Source organism: Alosa pseudoharengus, unplaced genomic scaffold, assembly GCF_046254945.1.
Source record: "Alosa pseudoharengus isolate Yale_2024_CS ecotype anadromous, Long Island Sound unplaced genomic scaffold, YU_APseudo_1.1 YU_APseudo_1.1_scf_21, whole genome shotgun sequence".
Classification (NCBI taxonomy): domain Eukaryota; kingdom Metazoa; phylum Chordata; class Actinopteri; order Clupeiformes; family Clupeidae; genus Alosa; species Alosa pseudoharengus.
In genome coordinates, this window is record NW_027468674.1 from 19,298,336 (window position 1) to 19,323,649 (window position 25,314).

The following is a 25,314-nucleotide window of genomic DNA, read 5'->3' on the forward strand; positions in this document are numbered from 1 at the left end:
GATCAGGTAAGAGGTTTGGAACAAAAACGGCAACGCTGCTTTGCAATTGTTGGACTTTTATTTTGACACATATTTGTCGTTATGTCTTCCACATTCATGAAAGGTTTGTTGAGTCATGTCTCTTGAAACAGTCATGAATGCTTTATGTGCAGTTTATGACAGCTGCTATGAATGTGTTATGAACTCACCCGTCAAGTAAAGTGTTACCAAAACATCTATATAGATTTTGTCACATTATGTGTCAAATAATATTTCAAGATCTCAAGAGGCGTTTGCTATGTCATCAGTCTATGTTTCACAGTGAAGGCAACGTGTGTAATTTTGTGAAGACAAAGTGTGCAATTGTCTCCCTTGTATCACATGTTAATCCCAAACCTTAAGATCTTAGAATGTATGTGAATCCCCAGTTAGGTTTAATTGTATTCTTAAGCCTGTGCTCTGTCACTTGTGGTTGGTTGTGTGGCAAGCTGCACTGATTAACCACACACTGTAAAGCACGTCCAGGTAGTTCACAATAACATTATAATATAATGCTTGTGTTATGTTCAGTGAAAGGTCTGAAGTGTATAGCTGACAGCAGGGCTCCACTGTGCATCCAACTGAAGGGTTCTGTTAGCGTATGCTGCAACAATTAGCTTCCACTATAATCAGTAGAACTGGTTACACCAGGCGTGAGTACACGTGAGATGTGAGCACATTCAAAACATGAACAAAAAATTGACCAGTCTTCTAAAACTATTTACGCTCCGCGAACGGAATGCTTCAGTTGCACTCCTGGTGTAGCCAGGCAGTAAAAGAGATACTATGGTGAATATTAGTTCCTTGTCGACTATCTCCTCCACTTACATGTTCTTACCTATTGAGGCAGTATTGGGCCATGAGATAAGATTGTCTGAGGTGTAAACAGGTGACTGAATGTCTTTTCATCTGTAAAACATGACACTTTCATTATCAGCTCTCTGGAAAAATGGTCTCTCAGGATCAGGAACCAGGCCTGAATGCAAGCCAGTGTTTTTATTATGGGTTCAGGTCACAAGCCCTCAAGCCCTCTGGTATCAAGGAAAACAACTACAATCTTTATATTGTGTCCTTTAAATACACATAGAAAAAGGAGACTCTATTTTCCATTTGAACTGTAATCCTCCTCTGTGAATTTTGGCGTATTGTCAGTTGGCACTGCAGTCACATGTCTGAAGTGTTGTGTTGAGCTGGTGGTAAGTCCCAGCTAGGCCAATGCTATTGGAGCACTGACTCCTGCTTGTCACAGTGGTTGAATATGATCTGAAGTTCTTAAGTAATTAAAATTATATTAAGTTAGACCTCATATTCAGCATATAGCTTGCATATTTATCCTTCATCATTAACTTCCCCTTCGAACATTCAATATGGCCAAGTCACCAGCCTTTTGACAAAAGAAACCACTCAAGAGGACTTGTGGCTTATCACTCCAGATTATAGAAAGTCTGCGTTTGTACTTTATAACCTGTTTATATCCTACATCTGGTTACTTCCAGCAGGCACATCAGCTTGTGCATGGTTTACATCAGAGATGTCTATTTGATTTTGGGAACAAAACACAGAGTGGTTGGGAATAAACCATATATCACATGTTCATTTTAATACAGGTATTTTGTAACAGAAAACATCGCAGCTGCTGAAACTGAATCCATGTCACGTCATACCAGAGCCTCTCTAAGACGAGGTGATGTGGTATGATGTGGTGACATTACATACAAGTCTAAGGGGTAAAAGCATCAAATTCATATACAGCACAGAAAGTAGCCAAAGAAACTCAAATAAAAATGTAGTGCCAGAGCTATTGTAATTTGGTCTGATTTGGATATTGTTGAATTGCAATTGACTCATCAGTAAAGTTATTTATATACAAAAGGCTACAAATATCTATTAATAACATGGACAGATCTGAACCTGGGTTGTGTTAAAACGGATACAATTCGGTTCACTTGTCCATCAATTTGGAGGGCGTGGGCTATGGCTTAAATTTCCCACTTACTTACATAATACACAAAATACACATACTGTATGACATCACTCACTCTATGACAGGTGCCATGAATTGTAGTCATGGATGAAAGAAACTCCTGTCTGAAATTTCTTCATCACAGTAATATCTCACTCCCCACTAAAACAAGTTACTGTCTCATAATAACACCTTCGTAGCCATGTTATATTACTGATAAATGTTTTCAATGTTTTCCTTCCATTTGTGTCCAAGCATCATGTTCTCTTAGCAAATAGAAGACAGTTGAGGACAACTGTTCACTAGTTACTCTTCAACCTTGAGGGTGTTAGAATCGTTTTTTATGTCTTTCTCGATGTCATTCTCGTTTTCGCTCGCATGCTCCACAGTAATCGTGGGCGCTTTGGGCAGTCGGGGAGAGTGCTTGAGCCTCGGGGAGCACTTGGCGCGGTGGTAGTCCTCAGCACTGATCTCCGGCACGTGCACCTTGCCGGTCTGGTTGAAGAGGGCGTAGTCCACCCGGTAGTGTCTACGCGTGGTCCTGAACATCTCCTGGAAGACGTGTCCCCACAGGATCTCGTTGGGCGTGTAGGAGGTGCGCGTCTGGTGCAGGATGCCCGTCGAGTCGTCGGTGTATGTGAAGGTCACCACCAGCTCGAAGGCCTCGCGACGCAGGTCTAGCAGGCTCATGCGAAACAGAGGGCTGTCGGGGCCGATCTTGTGGATTATAACGGTGGGCACCGCCAGGAGGATGTCCCGCTCCTGGATGCGCAGGTCCTTGTAGGCGATGTCCACTTTCCCCGTGGTGTGCACCGTGTGGCGGACGATCTGCGCCTGAGCTGTGCCCTCCACCATGTGGTTGTGGCGGAAGTCGCCGACGCGCCACGACAGGCACAGGTGCCCGTCGCGCAGGTTGATCACGGCGCAGCTGGTGAAGCCCACCGTCTGCGCCCGCTTGCGCGCCGACGCCATCTTGGCCACGGCGATGCCAATGACGAACGTGTCGATGAAGGCGCTGAGGACATCCTGGATGGTCACCAGCACAATGGCCTCCATGCAGCTCTCGGACATGCCCCGCGAGCCGTAGCCGATGGTGGTCTGCGTCTCCAGGGAGAAGAGGAACGCCGCCGTGAAGCTGCGCACCTCGTACATGCACGGCTCGTTGGTGGGGTCCCTGAGGTCGTTGTGCGCCAGCGCGATGATCCAGAAGAGGATGCCGAAGCCAAGCCACGACAGGATGTACGAGAGGGCGAAGATGAGTAGCATGACGCGCCAGCGGATCTCGATGAGCGTGGTGAAGATGTCCGTCACATAGTGGACCCACTCCTCCGGAATGTGCCGCAACAACATGTTGCAGCTGCCGTCGCGGCGCACGTAGCGACGCTTGGCAGAAGGCCACCCGTCCTCCGTCCGTACGCTGAGAGTGTCATCGAATCGCTGGACAGTCGAGTACTGTGTGGCCATTGTGTAAGACCTGCCAATGGAGTAGACAAGAGAGATATAAGATATAAGTGTTAACATATTACTGTGTGACCTTCGTGTAAAGCCTGTTAATGTACAAGACAAGAACAGCAACCATGTGTCTGTATGTTCTGTGTCAACAAAGTGTTTTGTGTGCTACAAGCTAATTTCACAATACATGTGAGGCATATCACGTCCTGTTGATGCACAGCAAAACATAAACATTTCCCATGAAATTGCCAATTGTAACAAATCACCATTTCCTTGCAATTCATTGCTACTCTCGTTTTCTTCTGTATTGGTTGTAATGCGTGCAGAAGGAGAAATGACTGTGTCCCAAAGGAAAGTGACATAAATGATTCAGAAAGAAAGCAAAACAAAACAAGCCGGGAGGAGAGAGTAATTTTACGGTGGACATTATTCATGAATGAATGGATGATGAGTCACATGGCGACTCCCTGCCATGAGTTACTGAGTCCACAACACAGAAATGTTTGACATGGGGAGTTAATTAATACTCAAGAAGATACCCTCGCGACGCAGGTTCAGCAGGCTAGTGCCAAACAGAAGGCTGCCGGGGGCCGCCAATCTTGTGGATTATGACGGTGGGCACCGCCAGGAGGATGTCCCGCTCCTGGATGTGCAGGTCTTTGTGTCAGAACACAGAAATGTTTGACATGGGGAGTTAATTATTGCTCAAGAAGACACCCTTCAGTAACAGGTTGCAGGTTTTTTCCAGATCCCACTTAACTGCTTATACCCTGAACAATATCTCTTTTCTAGGAAGTTTCTAGGCTGTATCCTCTTGGATCTTCAAACACATATAGACTTTAGGTTTAAGATTACTGACTTTGCAGTGTTTGAGTTATTTGTTTTGTTCCACTTGATTGACTCATCTGAGCCATACCTCCACCCCATGATTCTCCTATCTCTTCTCTCTCTGCTTCCTGTCCTGTGCTATGAGCTGGTTATACACACATCAGTATGTCTGTAAGGATCTATGTTTCCACGCTGTAACCTCTTGGATCTTCAAACACAGACAGACTTTAAGGCAGCTGACTTGTGATTGAGTGATTGAGTTCTTTGTTTTGTTCCACTTGATTGACTCATCCCATACCTCCACCCCATGACTCTCTTATCTCTACCCCCTCTGCATTCTCTCCACACAAGGGTAAACACTCGGGCTGGTCTCGGGCCTGGTTATATCCTGATATAATCCGGTTATAATATGAGAGTAAAGGGGATGTAATACAACATTTTTTATTTAAACTGTATTTCTGGAAAACCTACTTTCATAGGTGCTCAGATATGGTAAAAACACATTATATGTGTGTATGTATAGATGGGGAGATGCTGGTGAGCCTAGACTATGTTTGGAGTCTCAATGGGAGTGGTACTGTGGTCTCAGTCCTACAAAGTCCCGGTCATAGAGGACACCATCCATGAAGTAAATCCACATGGTGACATGATTCCTATCAATACAAACACACCAGATCCCTTCGGGATCAATAACAAATTATTATATTTTAGCGATACACATGTAGAAACCTTCATTTACTCCCAGTGGAACATTTTACAAGTCATGCATCACTGGTTTTGTGTTAGTCTAGATACTATTGCATCAGAAAGTAGGAGTGTTGGAGTGTTATGTAGTAGCTAAATCAACTGTCATGTAGTAGTGACATTCCATCAGCACTGACACATACGGAAACAATGAGAATTCAAACTGCCTGTGGTTGTTATTGCCTGATCTAGCAGCTGTCAAACATCTCCATCTGACTCTGTTGGTGTACAAGTACTTTAAAAAGCCCTGTAATTGCTTAGTTTTTTAGTAAACACATAACCGTATCTAAGTATAGCATGCATCAGCCTGACTTTAATGACCAAAGACTCCGAACACCCACACTGTTTGACCGTTAGGCAGCTTAAACTTGTCGCTGTTGGGGCAGGGTTTTGTTTTTCGGGGTCAGGCCGGGATTCCGGCCAGAGGCTTTTTACAATTCCACAACGATGATCGAACGCCTACAGCATTCAGGGACCAACCCTCTCAGGGTCACCCACAACTCACTTGCCGTGGCCTCCAAAGAACAGAACACAGTGCAGCCAGGGAGCTTCCAAAACTACACCCAGCTCCACTTCCAGTTTAACACTGTCCCAGAGCTATTGGGATGTGTGGGGCCTGTCTGCGTATGTCAACCTGTCAGATATGACATCCGTCAATGTCAACGCCTCTTGTCAAAATGGGAGCTTGTGGCGTTCAGTGATGGTTCAGTCTGTCAGACACACGTGTGAAAGGTTAAGGGTCAGGGAAGTGCGCGTGACAGCAGGGTTGGTGGGAGAATGTGGGGCAGGATTATCTGAGTGGCTCTGCAGATAAGTATATGCAAACACACACACACCACACACACACACACACACACACACACAAACAAACACTCATGCACAAATGCACACCCATACTCACAAACATACAGTATATGCAGAGGTTCTGCTAAACAGACCATGCAAGTATAATCCCCCCCCCACACACACACGTACGCACACACACACACACAAGCACACACACACAAAATCCATACTAACATACACTCAAAAACACAGTTGTTCTCTCAAACTCACATACAACAGAGGTTTGCACTCTCCCACTGTTGGGTATAGTCCTTCAGGGTGATTTACGCGGGCTGAAGAATAGGCTATATCCTGCTTCCATCTCAGTGATTTGTGGGCTTCGGAGGCCGCTGCCTTTTCAGTGGAAGAAGCACATTGGCAGGTTCACACGTTTTAAGGCACAAAACACACACACACACACACACACACTTTGAATAGAATAGAATGTTCCCCATGTTTGACAAGCACAAAGGCGCACACACACACACACACACTTGGCTCCTTTTCTGTGGACACACATACCGCCAAATTTTCCACCCTCACCGTAATGATAAGGAATTCCTTGTTTAGCATAGCTGGATTAGAAATGGATGCTTATGATTACACTTTGACGCGCTACTTCTGTTTTGTGTTTGAAATGTATTCCTCGGCCACCCCTGACCTCGTCTTGCATGTGTCTCTCGCCTGGAAGAGAAGAGAAGACCAGACAAGAGGAGGGAGGAAGGGAGGGGATCATATGCTGGTCTGGAGGAATTGAAAATGGAAAATACAGTCCGATGAACATGGGAGGGAGGGGTATTTTGCTTTTTTGTTTGTGTTTAGTTCTCTCATCATTCGGAGTGAGCCACACACAAAAAATCTCACACAAGCACTCACACACAGATCACACACACATACAAACATGCATACACACAAAACGTACAAAAAACACACACAAATAAACATCATAGCACATAACACAGCTTTTTTTTTTTTTTTTTATCAGCACACCCCATCAGATTGACTTTCACAGCTTGTTTGGTTTGTGAGTAGAACTGGATGTCTCATTGTAGCTGGCAGTTTCCTCTCGCTCCTCTTTCTGATAGCAGATCCTACTGACTAACTCTGAATCAGATCGGTCCCACGTCCAGTTCTGTGATGGACCCCCTTAGGGACCCGTGTTTACCCCCGAACCGGTTCTTACGAAAGTCAGTCCATGTGGCTGTGCAGTGTCCGCCCGGAGACTCGCTCCCAACACTCGCCCATTTTCCGCCTGCTTTTTTCCCGCCGCTTACCGGCAGGCGGAACCGCCCTATGCCAAACCGTCTGCTGTGCATCACACAAATAGCGCCCCTCCGTCCACCCTACCGGGATCACTGGAAATCTCCAACCTCTCCAGTCCTCTCCTCTCCTCCTCTCCTCTCCTCTGCTCTCCTCTCCTCTCTCCTCCTCTCCTCTCCTCTCCTCTCCTCCGCTCCCTCCGAGTCCCCCCGTCGGCAACATCTTTAGGAACGCTGCCGGACGGAAGTCTCTTTTCTGTTGGCTGAAGGGGAAAAGTGGCAGAGGGACCAAAGGGAAAACGAACCGGAGAGAGAGACAGAGACAGAGATAGAGAGAGAGATAGACAGAGATAGAGAGAGAAACAGAGATAGAGAGAGAGAGAGAGAGAATGAAAAGATGAAGCGAGCTGGCTCTTGTTCCCTGTTCTTTTTCCACAGTGGGTTTTTGTTGTCATATTCGTTCACATAGTTCTGTCATATTTTCATGGGGCTACGTCTGGGCTGACGGTGCCGCTCCTTTGCCTGTTGTGTTTTCCCCCGTCTATTTTAAGAGGTCAATCTGGGAATGTTTATCGTTTGTGATTCGGTTTCTTTCCAGCTTCCCTTCATCCACTGTGTCAATACAGTTTATCATAATGGGGCAGTTGCTTAGAGATGCAAACCCTGTTTCAACAGGCTGCTGTAGATTGTGTGTGTATGTGTGTGTGTGTCTGTGTATCTGTGTGCATATGAATGTGTGTTTAAAGGTGAAGAACAGATTCTTTTTTCATTATTTAAGAAATTCCCACAACCTTGTCATTTGATATGCCACTCAGAAATACTCCTAACACATTGTGTACTTGTTTGCTTGTTTACATCTTCCGTTCTTCATTTTGAAAATAAACTACCACAATGCTTACAATTTACTCCCCATTTCTTCATCTCAGACATAACAAATATGGAACGAATGTAAAACAAGCCTGAGAAGAATACTTAAATGCCTTTAATCACTTTAAGTGACTTAACTTTCTTTCAATGTCTTCACACTTGGAACTGACCCCATTGCATTGCCTGTACATTGCTGGCACCACACTCTGCATGTTGAATGGCATCCCAGACGTCAGGTCAGTCTGGAAGAGAGACGGCCCTAAGTTGGCCCAGATCTGACCCAGAGTCACACACGGTGTCTGCTGCTGACTGTGTCGTCTCCTTCTCTGTCTCTACCTGTAACTGAACTCCTCCAGCTTTGCCTCTGTGAGCTGCCTGACTGGTTGTCTGTCTCCACTTTCCACTTAAGTTAACTGCTTCCTGTCTCTCATTCACTCTCTCTCTCAGTCCATCTTTCTTCCTCTCTCTCGTTCTTTAATTTGCATTCTCTGCCTCCCTCTCTGCCTCTCTCCCTCTCCATCTCTCTTTCCCTCTCCCGCTGTCTGTCTCTGCCTTCATTTCTCTCTCTCTCTCCCCTTCACCTTTCATCTCTCTCTCTCTTTCTCTCAGTTCATCTTTTTCCCCCTCTCTCGGTCTTTGATTTGCATTCTCTGCCTCTCTCTCTCTGTCTCTCTGCCTTCATTTCTTTCTCTCTCTCCCCTTCACCTTTCATCTCTCTCTCTCTCTCTTTCTCTCAGTTCATCTTTCTTCCCGTCTCTCGCTCTTTGATTTGCATTCTCTGCCTCTCTCTCTCTGTCTCTCTGCCTTCATTTCTTTCTGTCTCTCTCTCCCCTTCACCTTTTCTCTCTCTCTCTCTCTCTCTCTCTCTCTCTGTGGTTAGATAGGCAGTGCGCTGTAATGGCTTGGGCCTGAGGTTAGTTGGACGGAGCGGAGCATTTGGCGGGGCCCACTGGTGACGGCTCTCTGGGCGAAGGCCAACCAGAGTGCTGTCAAAGCTCCAACCCGAGGAAGTGCCACTGTGCTTTCCCCTGCCTGCCCTAAGGTTAGCAGAGGGGAAGAAAAAGAAGAAGAAGAAGAAGAAGAAGAAGAAGAAGAAGAAGAAGAAGAAGAAGAAGAAGAAGAAGAGAAGGAGTAAAGAGAGTTGAGAGAGAAAAAGGTTGAGAGGGGTTGGAGTACGTTGGAGGAGGACGTGAAAAAGGAGGAGATGGTGATGGCGGTGATTGTGATGGGGGTTGGGTTGGGTGGAAACTTGAAGGGCGTCTTCATCGTGTGATCAGTAGCAAGGATCGCCTCGGTGGCGGCCAAACCACTGAGTGCATCCTCCCTGTGTACGGTCACCCCCCCCCCCCCCCTCGCCCAGGCCAAATGGGCTGTCGAGTCAAGCAAGCGCCGCTATCTTACACCGAGAGACCGGTGTCGGTTCGACAGAGCCCACATCCTGTCGGCCAAAACCCTGGCCTCTGTTGCCTAGCACGTGGAACACAATCCATGATTTCATAGAAAGAAGAGGAGGAAAAAAAAGAGGGCTGAATAATTGTCCCTCCACCCCTCCCTCGCCCTACGCTCCATGATACCCAATATGTAAGCAGGAAAGAGTGTTGCGATTAAGTCCTGATAACATTGTTGTCCAGATGACACCATTCCAAAACCTACATGTACAAAGTCTTTTTATGTGCCACCAAGGCTACTATAGTCATGCAAAAACATGCCTATCTTGCATGCCTATTGCCTACCCATTAGCTTTACATTCAACTTAGAAATACTCTATTTATCCTGATTTGAACTTCAGAGACACCTGTAAATACCCAAGTGGAAAATTCTATTGTTTATCTCTAAGGTCGCAGTGACTGCTTATCTAACACATCTGCCATATACTGCTGTGTAAACTACTGTAAAACCTTGGCGTTTCCCACTACATGAACTTCATCCTAATCGTTTATTGCAGGCAACAGAATGCATTCATTGTCAGTGATAAAGAAAACATTTCCTAATTTTCTTTAAGTGCTCAATGATTTAGTGTTTTGGTAATACTATACTAGTGGAATTATTTAGAGAAATCATTCACTGAGAAGAATGCTTACATACATCTCACATGCCCTATTTTGGCAATGAATACACACATGAGATTTGAGGGAAATAATATGCTCTTAGACAACAGTCAAACCACAGGATCTAAATTGATTTTAATTGCCCAGTTGACTTTGATTTAAGGCAATGGTGGACCAGGGAATATGGATGCAGCCTAAATATTTTTTTGTGTTTGTATCACCCATACGTTTGGTTGGGAGAGAGAGAGAGAAAGAGAGAGAGAGATGGGGAGGTCAGTAGAGCAAGCATTCCTAATTACACACCCCTGAGAGCCTGAAGGAGTCAAATCCAATACCAGCTAATGAAGATGCATGCCTTCCTGGACACAGAGCCCACTTTATGTCCCACAAGGAAAAGTTTGTCAAGAAATTCACAACAGCCTCCTCTGATGCTGTAATGAGAACCCATTCCCTGCTAATTCTGCGCCTCATCCACCCCCACCGCCAACCCCCTTTTTGGGCTTGAAAAGTGCATTAGTGGCATAAAGCAGTTAACCATGTCCTGTCTCATGTGGTATCAGAGGGCCTCAAAAGAGTGGCTCAAAAATCCCCTGAGAGAGAGAGAGAGAGAGATAAAGAGAGAGAGAGAGAAAGAGAGAGAGAGAGACATTCCATCCGACTTGGATCTTGAGTGGCATTGGTATGGGGCTAAATCGATTTATTCATTTAAAAAAATAGAAATGGGCTTAACATGTTTTTGAAAAAAAAAAGAAAAGAAGAAATGAGAGAGAAATGTTGCGAGAATGAATTGGTAATGAACGGTAATTCTGTTGCTGGCGGCAGATGAGGGTTGGCAGACGCAGGGTTGGAAGACTGGGAGGAACTCCGATGTCCATCCTAATGAAACACAGAGACGCACTGTACTGAGGATGACCCGCCGTGAGGACATTATGTGTGGACCAAACAGTGTGTGCAATACATATTTGGCCAATTCTGTCATAAAAGTGCTCAACTGTTACATCATGTAGCCCTAACTTTCCTCAGTCATGGTCAAATCTCTACACACCATCTCATTAGATATCAGACCTCTGTCAATATCTGACGTCAATATCAAAATCAATCAACTTCTCCTGTTAATTATATCATTTGAATCATTACATTATTTTCTACTGTGGGGTGCTGTTAAAGTTATGAGTAGCCTCTACAATATTCTCGTCCTGTGTCTTCTACCTCATTTACATAAGCCTCACCAGCAACTGATGTGATTTTGCTGGTTCAAAGGAACATGGCCACTTTTTGGGGAAATAAGCGTATAGACTACCTTTAGGCTAACTGGTCTAACCCACTTGCAGTGAGTTATGCTAAGCTAGGCTAACGGCGTCAGACTGGGTTGTTGCACATACATAGCAGAGAAGGGTATGTATCATCTTATTATGACCGCCGCGCAGCGAAGCGGCGGTCATATAGGTTTAGTCAGATTTTTTTCTTTTTTTTTTCTTTTTCGCATGCCCAAATTTCCGTCAATGAGTCCCGGGACACTGAAAGACCGGGGTACACGAAACTTGGTGGGCATGTAACCCCACATGGATAGCATGGAACCGTCGTTTTTCGTTTTGATCTGTAGCCCCCCCGCTGGACTGGACCCCCGAAAGGAGGGTAGGGCAGACACAGTTCTCTGTGAATATCTTGAGAACTGTAGGGACTAGGATGACCATTTTTTTCCGTATGTTTGCCTCCAGGGGTCATGTTAACCCATTTCATGTACACACATGTGCACAAACAGATACACACACACACACATACATTCACAGTAATCATACGTATGACACATACTCACACAGTAGACATATGTACGCTTGCACAGGCACATACGCAGGCACACACACAAGCGCACGCACACGCACACGCACGCACGCACACACACACACACACACACACAACATAAACATGAACATGCACACATGCACACAATTCAAGAATTTCTCAGAATTATGAACAGGCAAGATGGAGGTGGGGTTGTATAAAATGAATTTTACATGTGAAATCTATGAACTAATCATGTTTTGGTACTTGTTGTCTAGCAGATATCAGTGAGAATTGAGTACGTGTGGATAATGCAATTTAGTGAGACAGTTAGAATCATATAGGCCTTTCAGCGTGATTTATTTTTGTGGAAAAAATGTGCTGGACTGGGCGGCGGTCATATTTTGTACCGCTCTGCGGTACATCTAATTTAACTCTGGGGTTGACGGCAAATCAGGTAATTGTCCAAAAAGTTGCCGTGTTCCTTTAAGCAGTGGCTGTAGTTCGTGCTCTGTTCCACAGGTCTGGGAACACAAGATGGCAACAGGCGTTTGTACTAAACACCTCAGTGCCTCACACCAACATACCCTTCAGATTAAAGCTTTTGTATATCACAGAGCCCTTGACACTGTAAACTTTTATGGGAAACTATCTCAGAGAAGCTCAAAGAGGATCTCCAATAATCTCAAAGCCATGACCGCACGTTGCTATTAAAAGGAGATAATACGTAAGAAGTCTCTGTCGGGAATACATTAGCCTACTGCTTGGTGGCAAACAAACTACGTACGAAACCAGAAGAAAAAAACAAACAAACAACAAAAGGTCGACCTCAACCCACCAATCACGTAGCTTCACAGAAAAACAGAGAGAGGCCGTTTCACCTGTTTTAGAACTTTATAGCCAAACTGGACAGACACAGCCACCGGGGCCTGGTCTTATGACCCCCATCAACACACACACACAGGCACACAGCCCACTTTAACTGCCTTGTGTACTAATGGAATGACCTAAGAGTGCTCATAGCAATGTTTTCCACATTACACGGGCTCTGTTGCGGGTGCGTCTGCCCGAGAGCAGACTGCGCTGTATACAAAACAACGCATTCTGTCGAGCATCAACAGAGGCACACTCTCGCACACCACCACCAACAGAGGCGGCCGGGGGGGCCACAGTCTAGCCCTCACTGTCTATGCCAACCGCAAGTAGGCATGCAAACACACACTCACTCACTTTCAAAAGAGTTCCACTTTGTCACAAGTAAAGCAGTGAAATAATGCTTGTCAGTTTAGTTAGATGTTAGTCAGTTTTGTCCTCTCAGACAAAATACAGCATTTGCTATGACCCAGGCTACTGCTTGTAATCCCTTCACAAAAAATGCAATGCACCTGTCAAACGAACCAGTCTACACAGGATGAGGAAGCAATGGGTAGCATCCAGCCAGTGCCCAGTCATGCACCGTTTCTCATGTTTTCAGTTTCACTTCTGTTTATTTTCACTCGATTAACTCCATCAAAACGCACAACGGCACAGACAGACAACAACACACACACACACACACACACACGCAAGCAGGCACGCACGCGCACACACACACACACACACACACACACACAGGAAGCCCTGCTTGTACAAATTTGTAAGTAACCTCTGCACAGAATGAGAGGTGACACCCAGTCATCCGTAACCCATTGTGACTCTGGCCCCAGCCCCCCACCGAGACCTCAAAGCAAGAAGGCATGTTTCCTGCATAGCCCCTGGGCCCATACAAAACCATTACATGGCCACTTACTGCAAATAAGCATTTCTGTTAGCCATGCGAGGATCAGTGACATGAAACCATGTGCTCGGGTGAGGCCAGGCTCGCCCTCTCGGTTCACCTGCCATAAGCCACTAGTCTCCTCTGCTGACCTTGTCTGCAATCACCCCACTCTTCTATTTTTAACACTTTTCCTGGTTCCAGTAGCTGCTCCCTCATTCAAAGGGGTCATCCCTATGTTCCCCGGGTCCTACAGTAGGTTCCCCGCTCGGGGTTAGGGTTAGGGTTATGGTTAGGGTTTTAAAAAGGGTCCTATGCTCTCCGGTCCCATACAAAGCGGGGAACATAGGTACGCTCCCCAGTCAAGTCAGCAGAGTGCTGGTTTAGCAATATTATGATATAATGGGTTAATGGGGGTAATTTGGTGAAAACATAAAAATTCTGAGTTAGTTTTTTCGTTTTATTTTCTGCTTGTGACTCGTAGACACATAGGTGCCAACTCTCACGCATTGGCCGTGAGACACACGCATTTGATTAGTTTCACACGCTCACACGCCACACCCCCGATTTCTCACGCTGAAGTGTCAACCCGGTAGGTCAGATGCCTGAAAAACGAGTTTAGCCTATAGATCTACCTGTTGAGCCACGATTATGCTTTCAGAGACGGTGAGAGGGTTCAAGAGCACCCCCTGTCTGTGGAATTTTCTAAATTTTCTCTCATTTGCGATGCTACTTCAGAAGCCATCCCAGGCGCACCCCCCCCCCCCCCCCCCCCCCCCCCCCCCCCCCCCGCATTTCCCCGGCTTCAGGTATGCTTTGAGTATTATTGAGTATTTTTCACGCTGAAGTGTCAACCTGGTAGGTCAAATACCTGGCAGATGAGGTTCAACTAAACTAAACCTATACATATGATATCACACATCATGTGAACGTGCGGAATCTAAGCTTTCCAATGATATTAGCGCCAAGTTGATAAATGGTTCGCGAGAGTTCGTGCAATTTAGGCTAATCATATTTGCATTTACCCATTACTCTCGGTTTAATATTTCACTAACCCTTCACACAACACATGGAAAACCCTATTTCACAATAAACAGCAAACCTACCGAATACGAGGATATAAGCATGCCTCTGTGCAATAAGTGGTTCCTGAGTAATCCGGTTTTGAAATTGCAACACATTTCTACATAGCCTCATTGGGGCGAAATTATAATGTATTCTAATGTTAACTATTTGTCAGTAGGCCTACATACATTTTTGTAAATTGCTCAGCCATAGATTATCCCACTATCATGGTTCTTATATTGTCAGGTTCCAGCCAATCCCATTACAGATAAATGAATATATTTATATTGGCATATGCTTCCTAGTGACATTAATGCAAAAATATGAAGAAAATCAAATAACGAGACACAAATATTGATATAAAGCCTGACATAAGCCATATGCAAACATTCACATCATGCAGATATGGGTACATCCTGAAAAAGGAATATCATGTAGGCTATAGGCTATGGCCATTACAATGACCAATATATTATCTTAAATAAACTAGCTGAATAACACAGGTGACCACTTCTGCATAATTTCATGGAGTGCTGAAATGTACACACATTTCTGAACTGTGAAATGTAGCATATGTTTTTGTGGTTGTGAACTTATTGCAATATCACCATAACTATTCCACCTGTGTGTGCATGGTTATAATTCTGAAGTGCAAAATAGCTTAGGCTACAGCACAAATATTTCCATAAAAATAAGCAAGTCTGACCTCTGAATTTATTTTGAAAGTGCATCTGATTGATGCAAAATATACAAACATTTCTTAAATTCTTACAAAACACCCACTCTTTAAAATTGTTAGTTTGGACCCCCCCACCCCCACTTTTGCCGTGTGAAATACCAGTGCTGTTTTCAGCATCTGTTTAGTGCTTCATTGTCATGTTCATTGGATTCTCCCATTTTCACGTAAATCGCTCAAACTTTTTTTTTTTTGTTACACACATTCTCCCATTCCTCTTCTGTCACACACACAGTGACAAGCGCCAAATCCCCCGCAGTGTTGAAGAGATCAGTCATCCCCCTCACTTTTGATAAGGTAAAAAGCCTTATAGGTATGCCAAATAAATAATAACCTATAGGTTTACGCTAGGCTATGTAAAACTCCCCATTAACAGCATCACGTCACTAACCACAGCTAAGACTGCACGATCTCTATTCACTCTGTTGGATATCTGAAGCCAGTTTGTCTACTTAGATACTGTAAATCCTCAAATTATGGCCGGGGTCTTAAGACAGTACAGGCCTTTAGGGGCAGGATTGTATTCGAGACAGCCCTTTATTTCTTATGCGAGTTTTATTTTGAGACATGCGTTTCTTGGAGCGGCATACTGGTAGGCCTTCTAAAGCATGACATTTTCGGTTTAGTTTGATATTTAATTTACTTTTGGACTGTTTGATTATATTGTTAAATGTTGGGACTGATGGGCACTGAAATCTGGGGAGGTATTTGATGATCACTATTACGTTCCATGTGTCGGGATTTCAAACAAACCATCCGCTTTCATACGTTCATTGAACGTCCGCGGTGCTGTAATGGAAACCTTATTGCGTAGCCAAGTAGCCTATTGAGTTATTTTTAAATTATGCATGATTTACTTTTTATTAATTTCGTAGGCTGGCTTTATTTTGTTATATAGAAGTATCTAAATAACCTTTTAAAATGTACCAGAATTCAGGAAATTGCATCTAGTCCAAAAAAAAATTTCTGGGGGAGAACCCCCATACCCCCCGCTGAAATGTCCCACCCACTTTCACAATGCCTCCGACGCCCATGGTCCTAGTAGTAGGCTAGATCCCTTTGATACCAATGTTCATATAACTCTGGGACCCTGGTCCCAGGGATGGATTACTGCACGGGCCTTCCGGGCCCAGACCCAGGGGCCCAAGGTGTCAGGGGGCCCTGAAGCCCAAGCCTTTGCATGGAATCATTGCCTCAATATCAACACATCAGGATGTAGGCTATGCCCATCCCCAAAATGCACCAGAATACAGGAAATCACATTAAACTAATTAAAAAAATTCTGGGGGAGTACCCCCAAACCCCCCTTCCACATATACGACAATTAGTGGGGAGCCCTTAATACATCTGGGCCCAAGGGCCCGAAAGCTCATAATCCGTCCATGCCTGGTCCCTACACCTGAGAACCACTGATGTGTGTTTTTTTTACTGTACGGTATAATGCTGAATGAGCCAAACAAAAATTTACGCAGCAAAATTTTGGTTGGCCCCACCAAATCTCAATCCAAGGTTTTTTGAAAAGTTGGCAGCCCTGTAGACACATGGTCGCCCATTCCATGAGAAGGCTTGTCGGCTTAACGGCTCGGCCTGAAATTAGTTGGCCAGAGAAATGAAAGTGACCAGTTTCTTTCATGGTGTAGAGAAACACCAATCCACTAGGAGAGACTATTTTGGCAAACTCCTTTGCATTCCACCAAACATCAACATAGGGAGCCTAGTGACAATCGCTGACAATCAACTGACATGTGGATGAGGAGATGATGACAGAAATGGTGTTTGGGGGAAATCTATCTTAAGGACACCACTGAACTACTCTTTACACTTCATTATCCCTGGCCAGACTGACTAGCAATCTACAATATTTTTGTCACACTTTTTTGGGGTAAAACTTGAAAGTCTAATCGACTTGTCTTAGAGATCACTTTCAGCATTGTGTTAAAAAAATATTATATTATATATGAGACATTTACATTATATATATATATATATATGAGACACTATTGAGCTCTTTTCATAACCAGAAGACCATTCTGCCCTACAAAGGCAAAATGCAGTCTATGCAAACACTGAAACAGAGAACAATGCCTTTAAAGTTTCCACAGTGGCCAGTCAAACATGTTGTGGGTAGATTAGTAATAATAAATGCATATGATGCCTTTTTAGGAAGATTTGTTTTGTATAGATAAAAAACATGAGCACTGATGTGACCTCTGACCCCAAAACGTGCAGATAGTCTACTATGTTGTTGTTCAGCAGCAACATTATTATCAGCAGATCACGATCCTATGACAGACAGTGCTGATTGCAACAGACCATTCCATAGTGTGCTACCAACCTAAGAAGATAAACCAACCTGGACCAAAAGCTATACTATTAATTTAACACTTGTCAAACTACACATAAAAATATTGAAACATTTTGACCAATTGTGTTAAAAATATGTGAGGCGCCATTTAGCATGGCTTAGTCTTATCTGTAAAGAATTAGAACTAGCTAGGCTACTTGCCATTTGGCACACTCATTTGAATGCAGTTTTTAAATGAGATGCCCGAGTTCGTTTTCTTCTCTTTCATGCTAAAGCTCGAGATTCCCTGAAAGGGCGATACCCTGAACTTCAAAATGTAAACATAAAATGCAACTGTTCACAACTGGACTCAGTAACTTCTCAAGTTATTCTGTGGCCTATTATTCAGTTAGCCTCCGTTATCGTATTCACAGTGAAATCCTGCCCTTGAGAGAAGTAGCCTACATGAAATAACGACGCCATGAAATGGCTTGACAGCTTGCCACATTGGCAGCTTTGAAGATCAAATTGTCCTATCTTGATGCCAGATGTAGGCCTAACAGTTTAGCTTATTAAACAGCACGAGATTTGAAGCCCATATCAGCCGTCTCACCACTTTCTTCCAGCTTCAGACTGAAGCATCATTGAACGTTTTACCGCAGCAGCCCATAATCAGTGGCATCTCTGCTGAGTGCTAAGGTAGGTCTGGGCCCAGTTTCCCGAAAGCATCTTAAGCCTAAGAGCGTCGTAAAGTCCCTCTTACGAACGTCTTAAGATTTGCCGACTGTTTCCCGAAACCATCGTATCTTAAGAGCGTCGTGAAAACACTCGTAGATCTACGAGTGCTCCAGAGTTCTCGTTACCGGGTAAGAGCGTCTTAACAGTAGGCTACTTCTCACTGAGGTCACCAACAGGACATACAGAGGAATTACAACTTAGAATACATAATCCAATTTACGTTCCCATTCTTTATTGTGTTTACCTGTGATGAATTAGATTTTAGCGTGCAAAATAGCATAGCCTACATTTAATGGTCATAATAATGTGATTGTAGCACTGTTAGATTCAGTGCCACTAAGGCACCGCGCATGCGTGATTATTTCTCTCTTGCTTTTGCAGTCCGAGCACGGAACGTCACGTTCTTGAACTAAAGAAAATATTCGATATAACTACACATTTATAACGTCTAGAAATATCTATATTGATAACTTTTCTACTTCTTAACTTTAAGTCTCTTATATTGCGCACCAAGAAGATATTTTATTTTGTTTCAACACGAGAAGAGCTTCGGTGAGTTTCTTATCACGTTTGTGAATGATATGTGAATAGTCAATCTAATGGTGAATTGGAGACCATGAAAGCTCACAAAAAACCAGTCGAGGCATTTACACATACACTACACACTACACAGACACTTTTATTTGCTGAATTTGAGTAGGAGATCCACATTTTCTTTGGTTGTTTTAAATTAACGTTTGAATGTAACTAGACGCGAATCTGCGCAGCTAATCTGTTCATTGAACTCACCTGGTGATATTAGCTTGCTAATATACTTAGAAATGAATGTTAGGTTGACAGTTAGTCAACACTTTTGGGTGAACTATGTATTGTTGTACATTTTCCTTGATAATTACGGGTGTATAACCGAACCCTTCTATGTACATACTGTCTGCTCAAGGTTGGTTAGCCATGCTGGCTTACGGTTAGCGATCTGCTTGTTGCAGCTGAGATGTAGCCTCCGTTTATGGCAGTATTACGGCGTTATGCCTATTGATTTTTTGATGCTATAGCAAAAGTTTAAATGAGATCTCATAGAAAAGAAATGTTTGATGGTAACTGTTACACTGTTTCGCGTAGATTGTTTTTTTTTATACGGATAGAAGATTTCAGTTGATTCCAGACGAGCTAAGATGGCGAGCCTGTCCAAGATATTCAACGTGTCGACCGCCCAGCCTGCTGCAGTCTGATCAACTGCAGCAAGGTTTCTTCACCATCTGCGTGAACTTCAAGCAGCGCACACGGATTACAGATAAGCGTTCCTTCCCACACAAGGAGCTCAAAGGAAACTACGTTTGAATTTTCTGTTTATACCATAAGGGACATTTGCATTTATTTATAGTTCAACATTTTCTTTAATACCTAAAAGGACTTTTTCAAACTCACTAAACTGCACTGATTGAATTGCACTTGCTCTTGAAGGGTGATTGATTGATACTGGGAAAGTGTTTATTTGTCATTTTTACAATTATACTGCCTTACATACACCACCACATCCATACATCATACATTGCCACATTTTACTAATAATTACACACATTTATTTTCTTTCATTTACTAAACTAAGGGAAACTGTACAAAATAAAGTGCTTATAGTTGCCATATCTCAGGTTCAGCTTTTACTTATTACACGGCTCAATAATCTAGTAATCTCAGATGTGTAGCTTTTAACTGGTCCACAACACAAGTGCTACATGATGAAAAGCAGACAAAAATGCAATCAAGTTTTGAAACAAGACGTTGCCAGAATAGTTTGCCATTATCTTTGTTAAGTGAGGGCTATATTTTATTAGGCCTATAAGGGTACAAGCATGCTTACATGTACATGTGATGCTTACATGCAGATGTCAAAGTGTTTCTATTTTCGTATTGATGTGATTTAATATGTAGATCCGAAGTTTAAATGGTAGGCCTATAGCTGTGACGTGCAGTCACCTGACATCACCGTCAAATCAGAGATTTCAGAACTATTAACGTGGACAGCTCCCCATTAAGAGCATCTTAAGAGCAGTGCACGCGCGTTCACGATATACGAGCAACGTCGAGCATGTTCGGGAAACAGTCGGAAAAACCAAACGAACGATCGTAAGATGAATCGTAGAAAACCCTCGTAAGACCGTGTCTCCGTCGTTATCGGGAAACTGGGCCCAATTTCCCGATAACGACGGAGACACGCTCGTTTAAAGATAAGAAAGAAGTCGAGTAAGAAAGTGAGGAAATGTGTAGGCTTAGATTTTGATGCAGTGCAGACTAAAACACACGTTCCTTTCTCTGCTTTTACCTCATAGGCCTAATAAAATATAGCCTTCACTTAGCAAAGATAATGGCAAACTATTCTGGAAACGTCTCTTTTCATAACTTGATTGCATTTTTGTCCGCTTTTCATCACATTATTATGACCATTAAATATAGGCTATGCTGTTTTGCACGCTAAAATCTAATTCATCACAGGTAAACACAATAAAGAATGGGAACGTAAATTGGATTATGTATTCTAAGTTGTAATTCCTCTGTATGTCCTGTTGGTGACCTCAGTGAGAAGTACTGTTAAGACGCTCTTAGCCGGTAACGAGAACTCTGGAGCACTCGTAGATCTACGAGTGTTTTCACGGCGCTCTTAAGCTACGATGGTTTCGGGAAACAGTCGGCAAATCTTAAGACGTTCGTAAGAGGGACTTTACGACGCTCTTAGGCTTAAGATGCTTTCAGGGAACTGGGCCCTGGTCAGTGATCAAGCTTTATAAGTTTATGGAGTTTGCATGTCCTTGTTATGCAATGGCAGGCTACATATCCTGCCACTCAAAGTTCATCTGACTTCATCCCTGAAGTTTTATTGTGTTTGGCATACAGTGATCCCTGCACGATTGAACAGCCTATATCATCTTTAAACTTTAAATCCCCAAAATACACATTCTCACCCTAAGAATGGACACACAGAAGCACGCAACGCGCACACACACACACAGAGAGAGAGAGAGAACTTTTCCATCTCTCTGATAACTGTTATGAGAAATCTGTATATCAAGTCACTCATGTGATGTGCTACATCCCCCTGTTATCACACGCCTTAGATAGATCACACTGTGTTCTGTCTCCAAAAAAAAAAGTTCTCCACCCTCAGACCCACACACCCCTCTCCTTCTCCGCACCTCGCATACCCCTCGCTCCTGGGACCCGCACGTTGCGCAAGACACACATATCCTTCTGTTCCTAAGCCCCAGAGTTTGGGCTACTGCCCTTCCTATTCAGCCTCCTTCTCCAACGCCCAGGACTTATCTCTGTCCACACGCCTCACATCTGATCCCGCAGTGACAACTTCAGGAAGCCAGGAAAAACCATGCACACTAATGTGCACACACACACACACACACACACGTACGTACACATTCACTCACAGACACATATAGACACACTGAATGGGGTCGGACTGGATACTGAGACAAGTTTAAATACTCATACTTTTACTTACTGTACTCGTGTCACTCAAACCCCCTGACTCACACTTTAAAACACACACACACACCCTCTGTCCACTCTCCCATCTCTTTTTTTCTGATTCACACCCATACGCCCAAAAACACACTTATACCCATGAACACCCAGTTCTTTGCCCTTAAATTTCCTGTATCCTGCAGATTTGCTGAACGCCGGCTAAGAGTCCAGTCATTACTGGACCGGGGCCAAGTATTTGGTGACAAAATCAATGTCAAGTATATACAATAAGAGAAGACTTAACAAGAAGATGCGGAAACAAACAATATTGAAAAAAAGAGAATGAGGATAAAAAAAGACTCAATGATAGCGATAATGCATGACAGAGAGCGAGAAAGATTTCAGATTTCATACCTTTGCAGGTGAAGGTGGAGCACACAATCTGCAGGAGCAGTGGAGGCAACGCAACTGTGTGTTTGTGTGAGAGACAGAGAGAGAGAGAAAGAGAGAGAGACAGAGAGAGAGAGAAAGAGAGAGATCCAGCCCACCACCTGCAGTCCTACATGCGCACACACAGAGAAGAAACACCTTCTTGGAACACAGGTAGTTAAGACAAGGCCATCTGTGTACAGTTCACATTGTGTGTGTGTGTGTGTGTGTGTGTGTGTGTGTGTGGTGTTTGTGGTGGTAGTTGGGTGGGGTGGGTGTATGTGTTCCATCTTTTGAAAGAAACATGATGTGCTTCACTAAACAGACCTGAACACAAAGTGCGCACGGACGCACTCACACACACACACACACACATGAATATATTACATTTTCCCTCTGGAGTGGAGCTCTGTAGTTTTCTAAATACACATTAACCAAGTAGCCAGATTTATACAGTCGGTAACACCAACACCAATGTACTGCAATTGCCTTATGAACAGAATGAACAGCTTAAAGAAGAACCATATCATAGTCTCCCTATAGATACTATAACCTACTGTATGAATTTTTTATAAATGTATACTTTACAATGTGTTACAGACAATATTCATTACAGCCAGCCCCTAGATATGTCAGCAACCTTTCTCTAAGATCACTATGTAGGTATTTTTCTTTAGATTGTTCTGTTTACACTCTAGACAAACGCCTCAGGGATCAGGTTCAAATTCATTGTAGCTGCAGCCTCTCTCAGTTTCTTGTCCCCAGAGGGACAATGACAACAGCAACCCTGAAGAACTGTCCCTGAACTTTGTCTTTTTATGAGATTGTCTCCTTTACTTGGGCACACAATAAGGTGGGAGTACTAGGTCATTATCCGTCAAACTTTTCACCACAACCCACCGCCATCCTCAGTGGCCCAGCATAACACACTATCTCCAGTCCTTGATATAATACTGTGTCTACTCTCTAAATTTACAGAGGCTGGGGTCACATTACTAGGCCAAATGTGATTTATTCACTTGATGTGACACATAACTGATGTTGTCACAACAGTGAGAAACAGTGCAAGTCACATGGAATCTGTTTTTTTTTTTTTTTGGGCCTCTTCCATATATGCAGGGTTGGATTACTGCACGGGCCTACCGGGCCCAGGCCCAGGGGCCCAAGGGGTCAGGGGGCCCTGAAGCCCAAGCCTTTGCATGGAATCATTGCCTCAATATCAACAAATCATGATGTAGGCTATGAATCTGATTGAATTTAGTATTAGCCATCCCCAAAATGCACCAGAATACAGGAAATCACATCAAACAAATTAAAAATTTGAGAGTTGGAGGTTATCATGTCTACTACCGAGACATGTTAACCTCCCATTGTGTTCCTGTCTCATGTTTAATTATTCATTATCACATTATGTCTGTACAAAATGTGGAGAGAAACTGTATCAGTGACAAGCCAGTGATAATGGTGTATTGTTTGCAATTTGCTCCACCAGTTAAACCACACTAACATTAGCTAAATACATACATATACAATACAGTACATATCCTTGTTCTCTCAATAGCTAATTGCTAATACATCCTTAATATCTCAGTAGTCAATAGCTAATACATATCCTTAATCTTTCAATACCAAATAGCTATCCTCAATCTTTCAATAGATGCTAATGTCTTGGTTTTCAGTTTGCCCTGCCTTAAAAGCACTGAAAATCAGAAGAGTTACAAAGATCTGCTGACAAAGTCTTTCAAGGTTCCCAGTAGGCATGGTCCAGATATTATGTACTGTACACAGAGTTCTTTCCACAATAAACACTATCTGACAGTCACCTGTGTTTATAAGAGTAATGAAAAGGTGACATTAATGGTTGGATCAATAGTACTTTTTCCATACAGAAAAGTATGTATTATGGAAATTCCACAAGGAAAGTTAGGAAATGCTGTGTCTATACATCACAGGCACAAACATTTTTTTTTTTTACTTGTCCATGCTTGATGCAATACACATTGACAGAAGCATAACCAATTATTTTTCCTGAAATATAATGACTGAATGTGCAGGCTATGGATATGAAGAATGAAGTTTAGATGAGTACTCTTAAAGCTCTTTGGGTTAACCCTGTTGTGTTAAATGTGCTATAAAAAATAAATTGACTTGACTTGACTTGACTTGAGTAGAACCAAAAACGAATCTCTTTGGTCAAGGCATGGTTAAAGTATATGGTAGTTGGTGAGTTGGTTTAGCAGTATGGTAGTCCTGATGATGCAATCCCCATAAGAACACTTTAAGGTCACACTGGCGTCAGCCTATGTTTGCCAAACATGGGCAGCCTTTGAGTGTTAAAAGATGAATAGTTCAAGTGAGTGCCATCCAAGACCACTGATGGTTGTATGTTCAGATCTCTTAGCCACAATGAGGACTGGTGTCTGTCATAATTAGAGGAATAACAACAACTTAATGACCAGTAAAACCCATCTTATAAAAAGATGTCACTCTATTTTTCATTCTTTGCACAAATAACACCAGCATTGTATCGGTATTAAAACTACTTCAGTCTATTTCTTTCATGTCATACTCTGCAAAAAGCTCTTTTCATTCATAGAATGGACAAAATAGAACAACTAAAACCACATGTCCTCCGAGAGTTCCAGGACTGGAGAGACCAACAGAATTGGTTTTGGTAATAAAAATGTAGTCAAAGAAGCTACTATTTTTGTTTTGTACTATATAAGAATTGCACACTGTTAAAAGTTGGAGAGGGAGACCACCTCATGTGTGTTGGTGTGTGGTCTTAGTTTACTGAACTCTGGGATGCCTATGGTAGAATGCAACAGTCTAGATATGCCAAAAGTGCAGCACTTAAACTTACATAAGCATGTCATGAATGTGTCAATGTAGATGCTGTGATCTCTAATAAGTGTCCAGTGATGTAACAAATGTCATGTCGACCGTATTAGCTCTCAAGATGATGCTATGACATCTAAGTTAGCATATGGCGTAAGGGGTTATGCAGTGTTTAACATTTTGGGAGCTATGATGTTGTAGTTCAAAAAAA

General features: G+C 43.2%; 1 protein-coding gene across 1 annotated transcript; it reads right to left on the bottom strand.

Annotated features, from left to right (window-relative positions):
* Nucleotides 1-1,601: 1,601 nt before the first annotated feature.
* kcnj16a (potassium inwardly rectifying channel subfamily J member 16a) lies at nucleotides 1,602-22,421 on the bottom strand. Its single transcript, XM_076298930.1, has 2 exons — nucleotides 22,251-22,421; nucleotides 1,602-3,455 (listed from the first exon to the last, which is right to left on the bottom strand). Exon 2 carries the CDS (start codon nucleotides 3,443-3,445, stop codon nucleotides 2,288-2,290), a length of 1,158 nt encoding a protein of 385 aa, XP_076155045.1. The 5' UTR covers nucleotides 3,446-3,455; nucleotides 22,251-22,421; the 3' UTR covers nucleotides 1,602-2,287.
* Nucleotides 22,422-25,314: the final 2,893 nt, after the last annotated feature.

What these genes read in the sequence shown, in the direction of transcription:
- kcnj16a (XM_076298930.1), bottom strand. Translation starts at nt 3,445, where the DNA reads ATGGCCACACAGTACTCGACTGTCCAGCGATTCGATGACACTCTCAGC.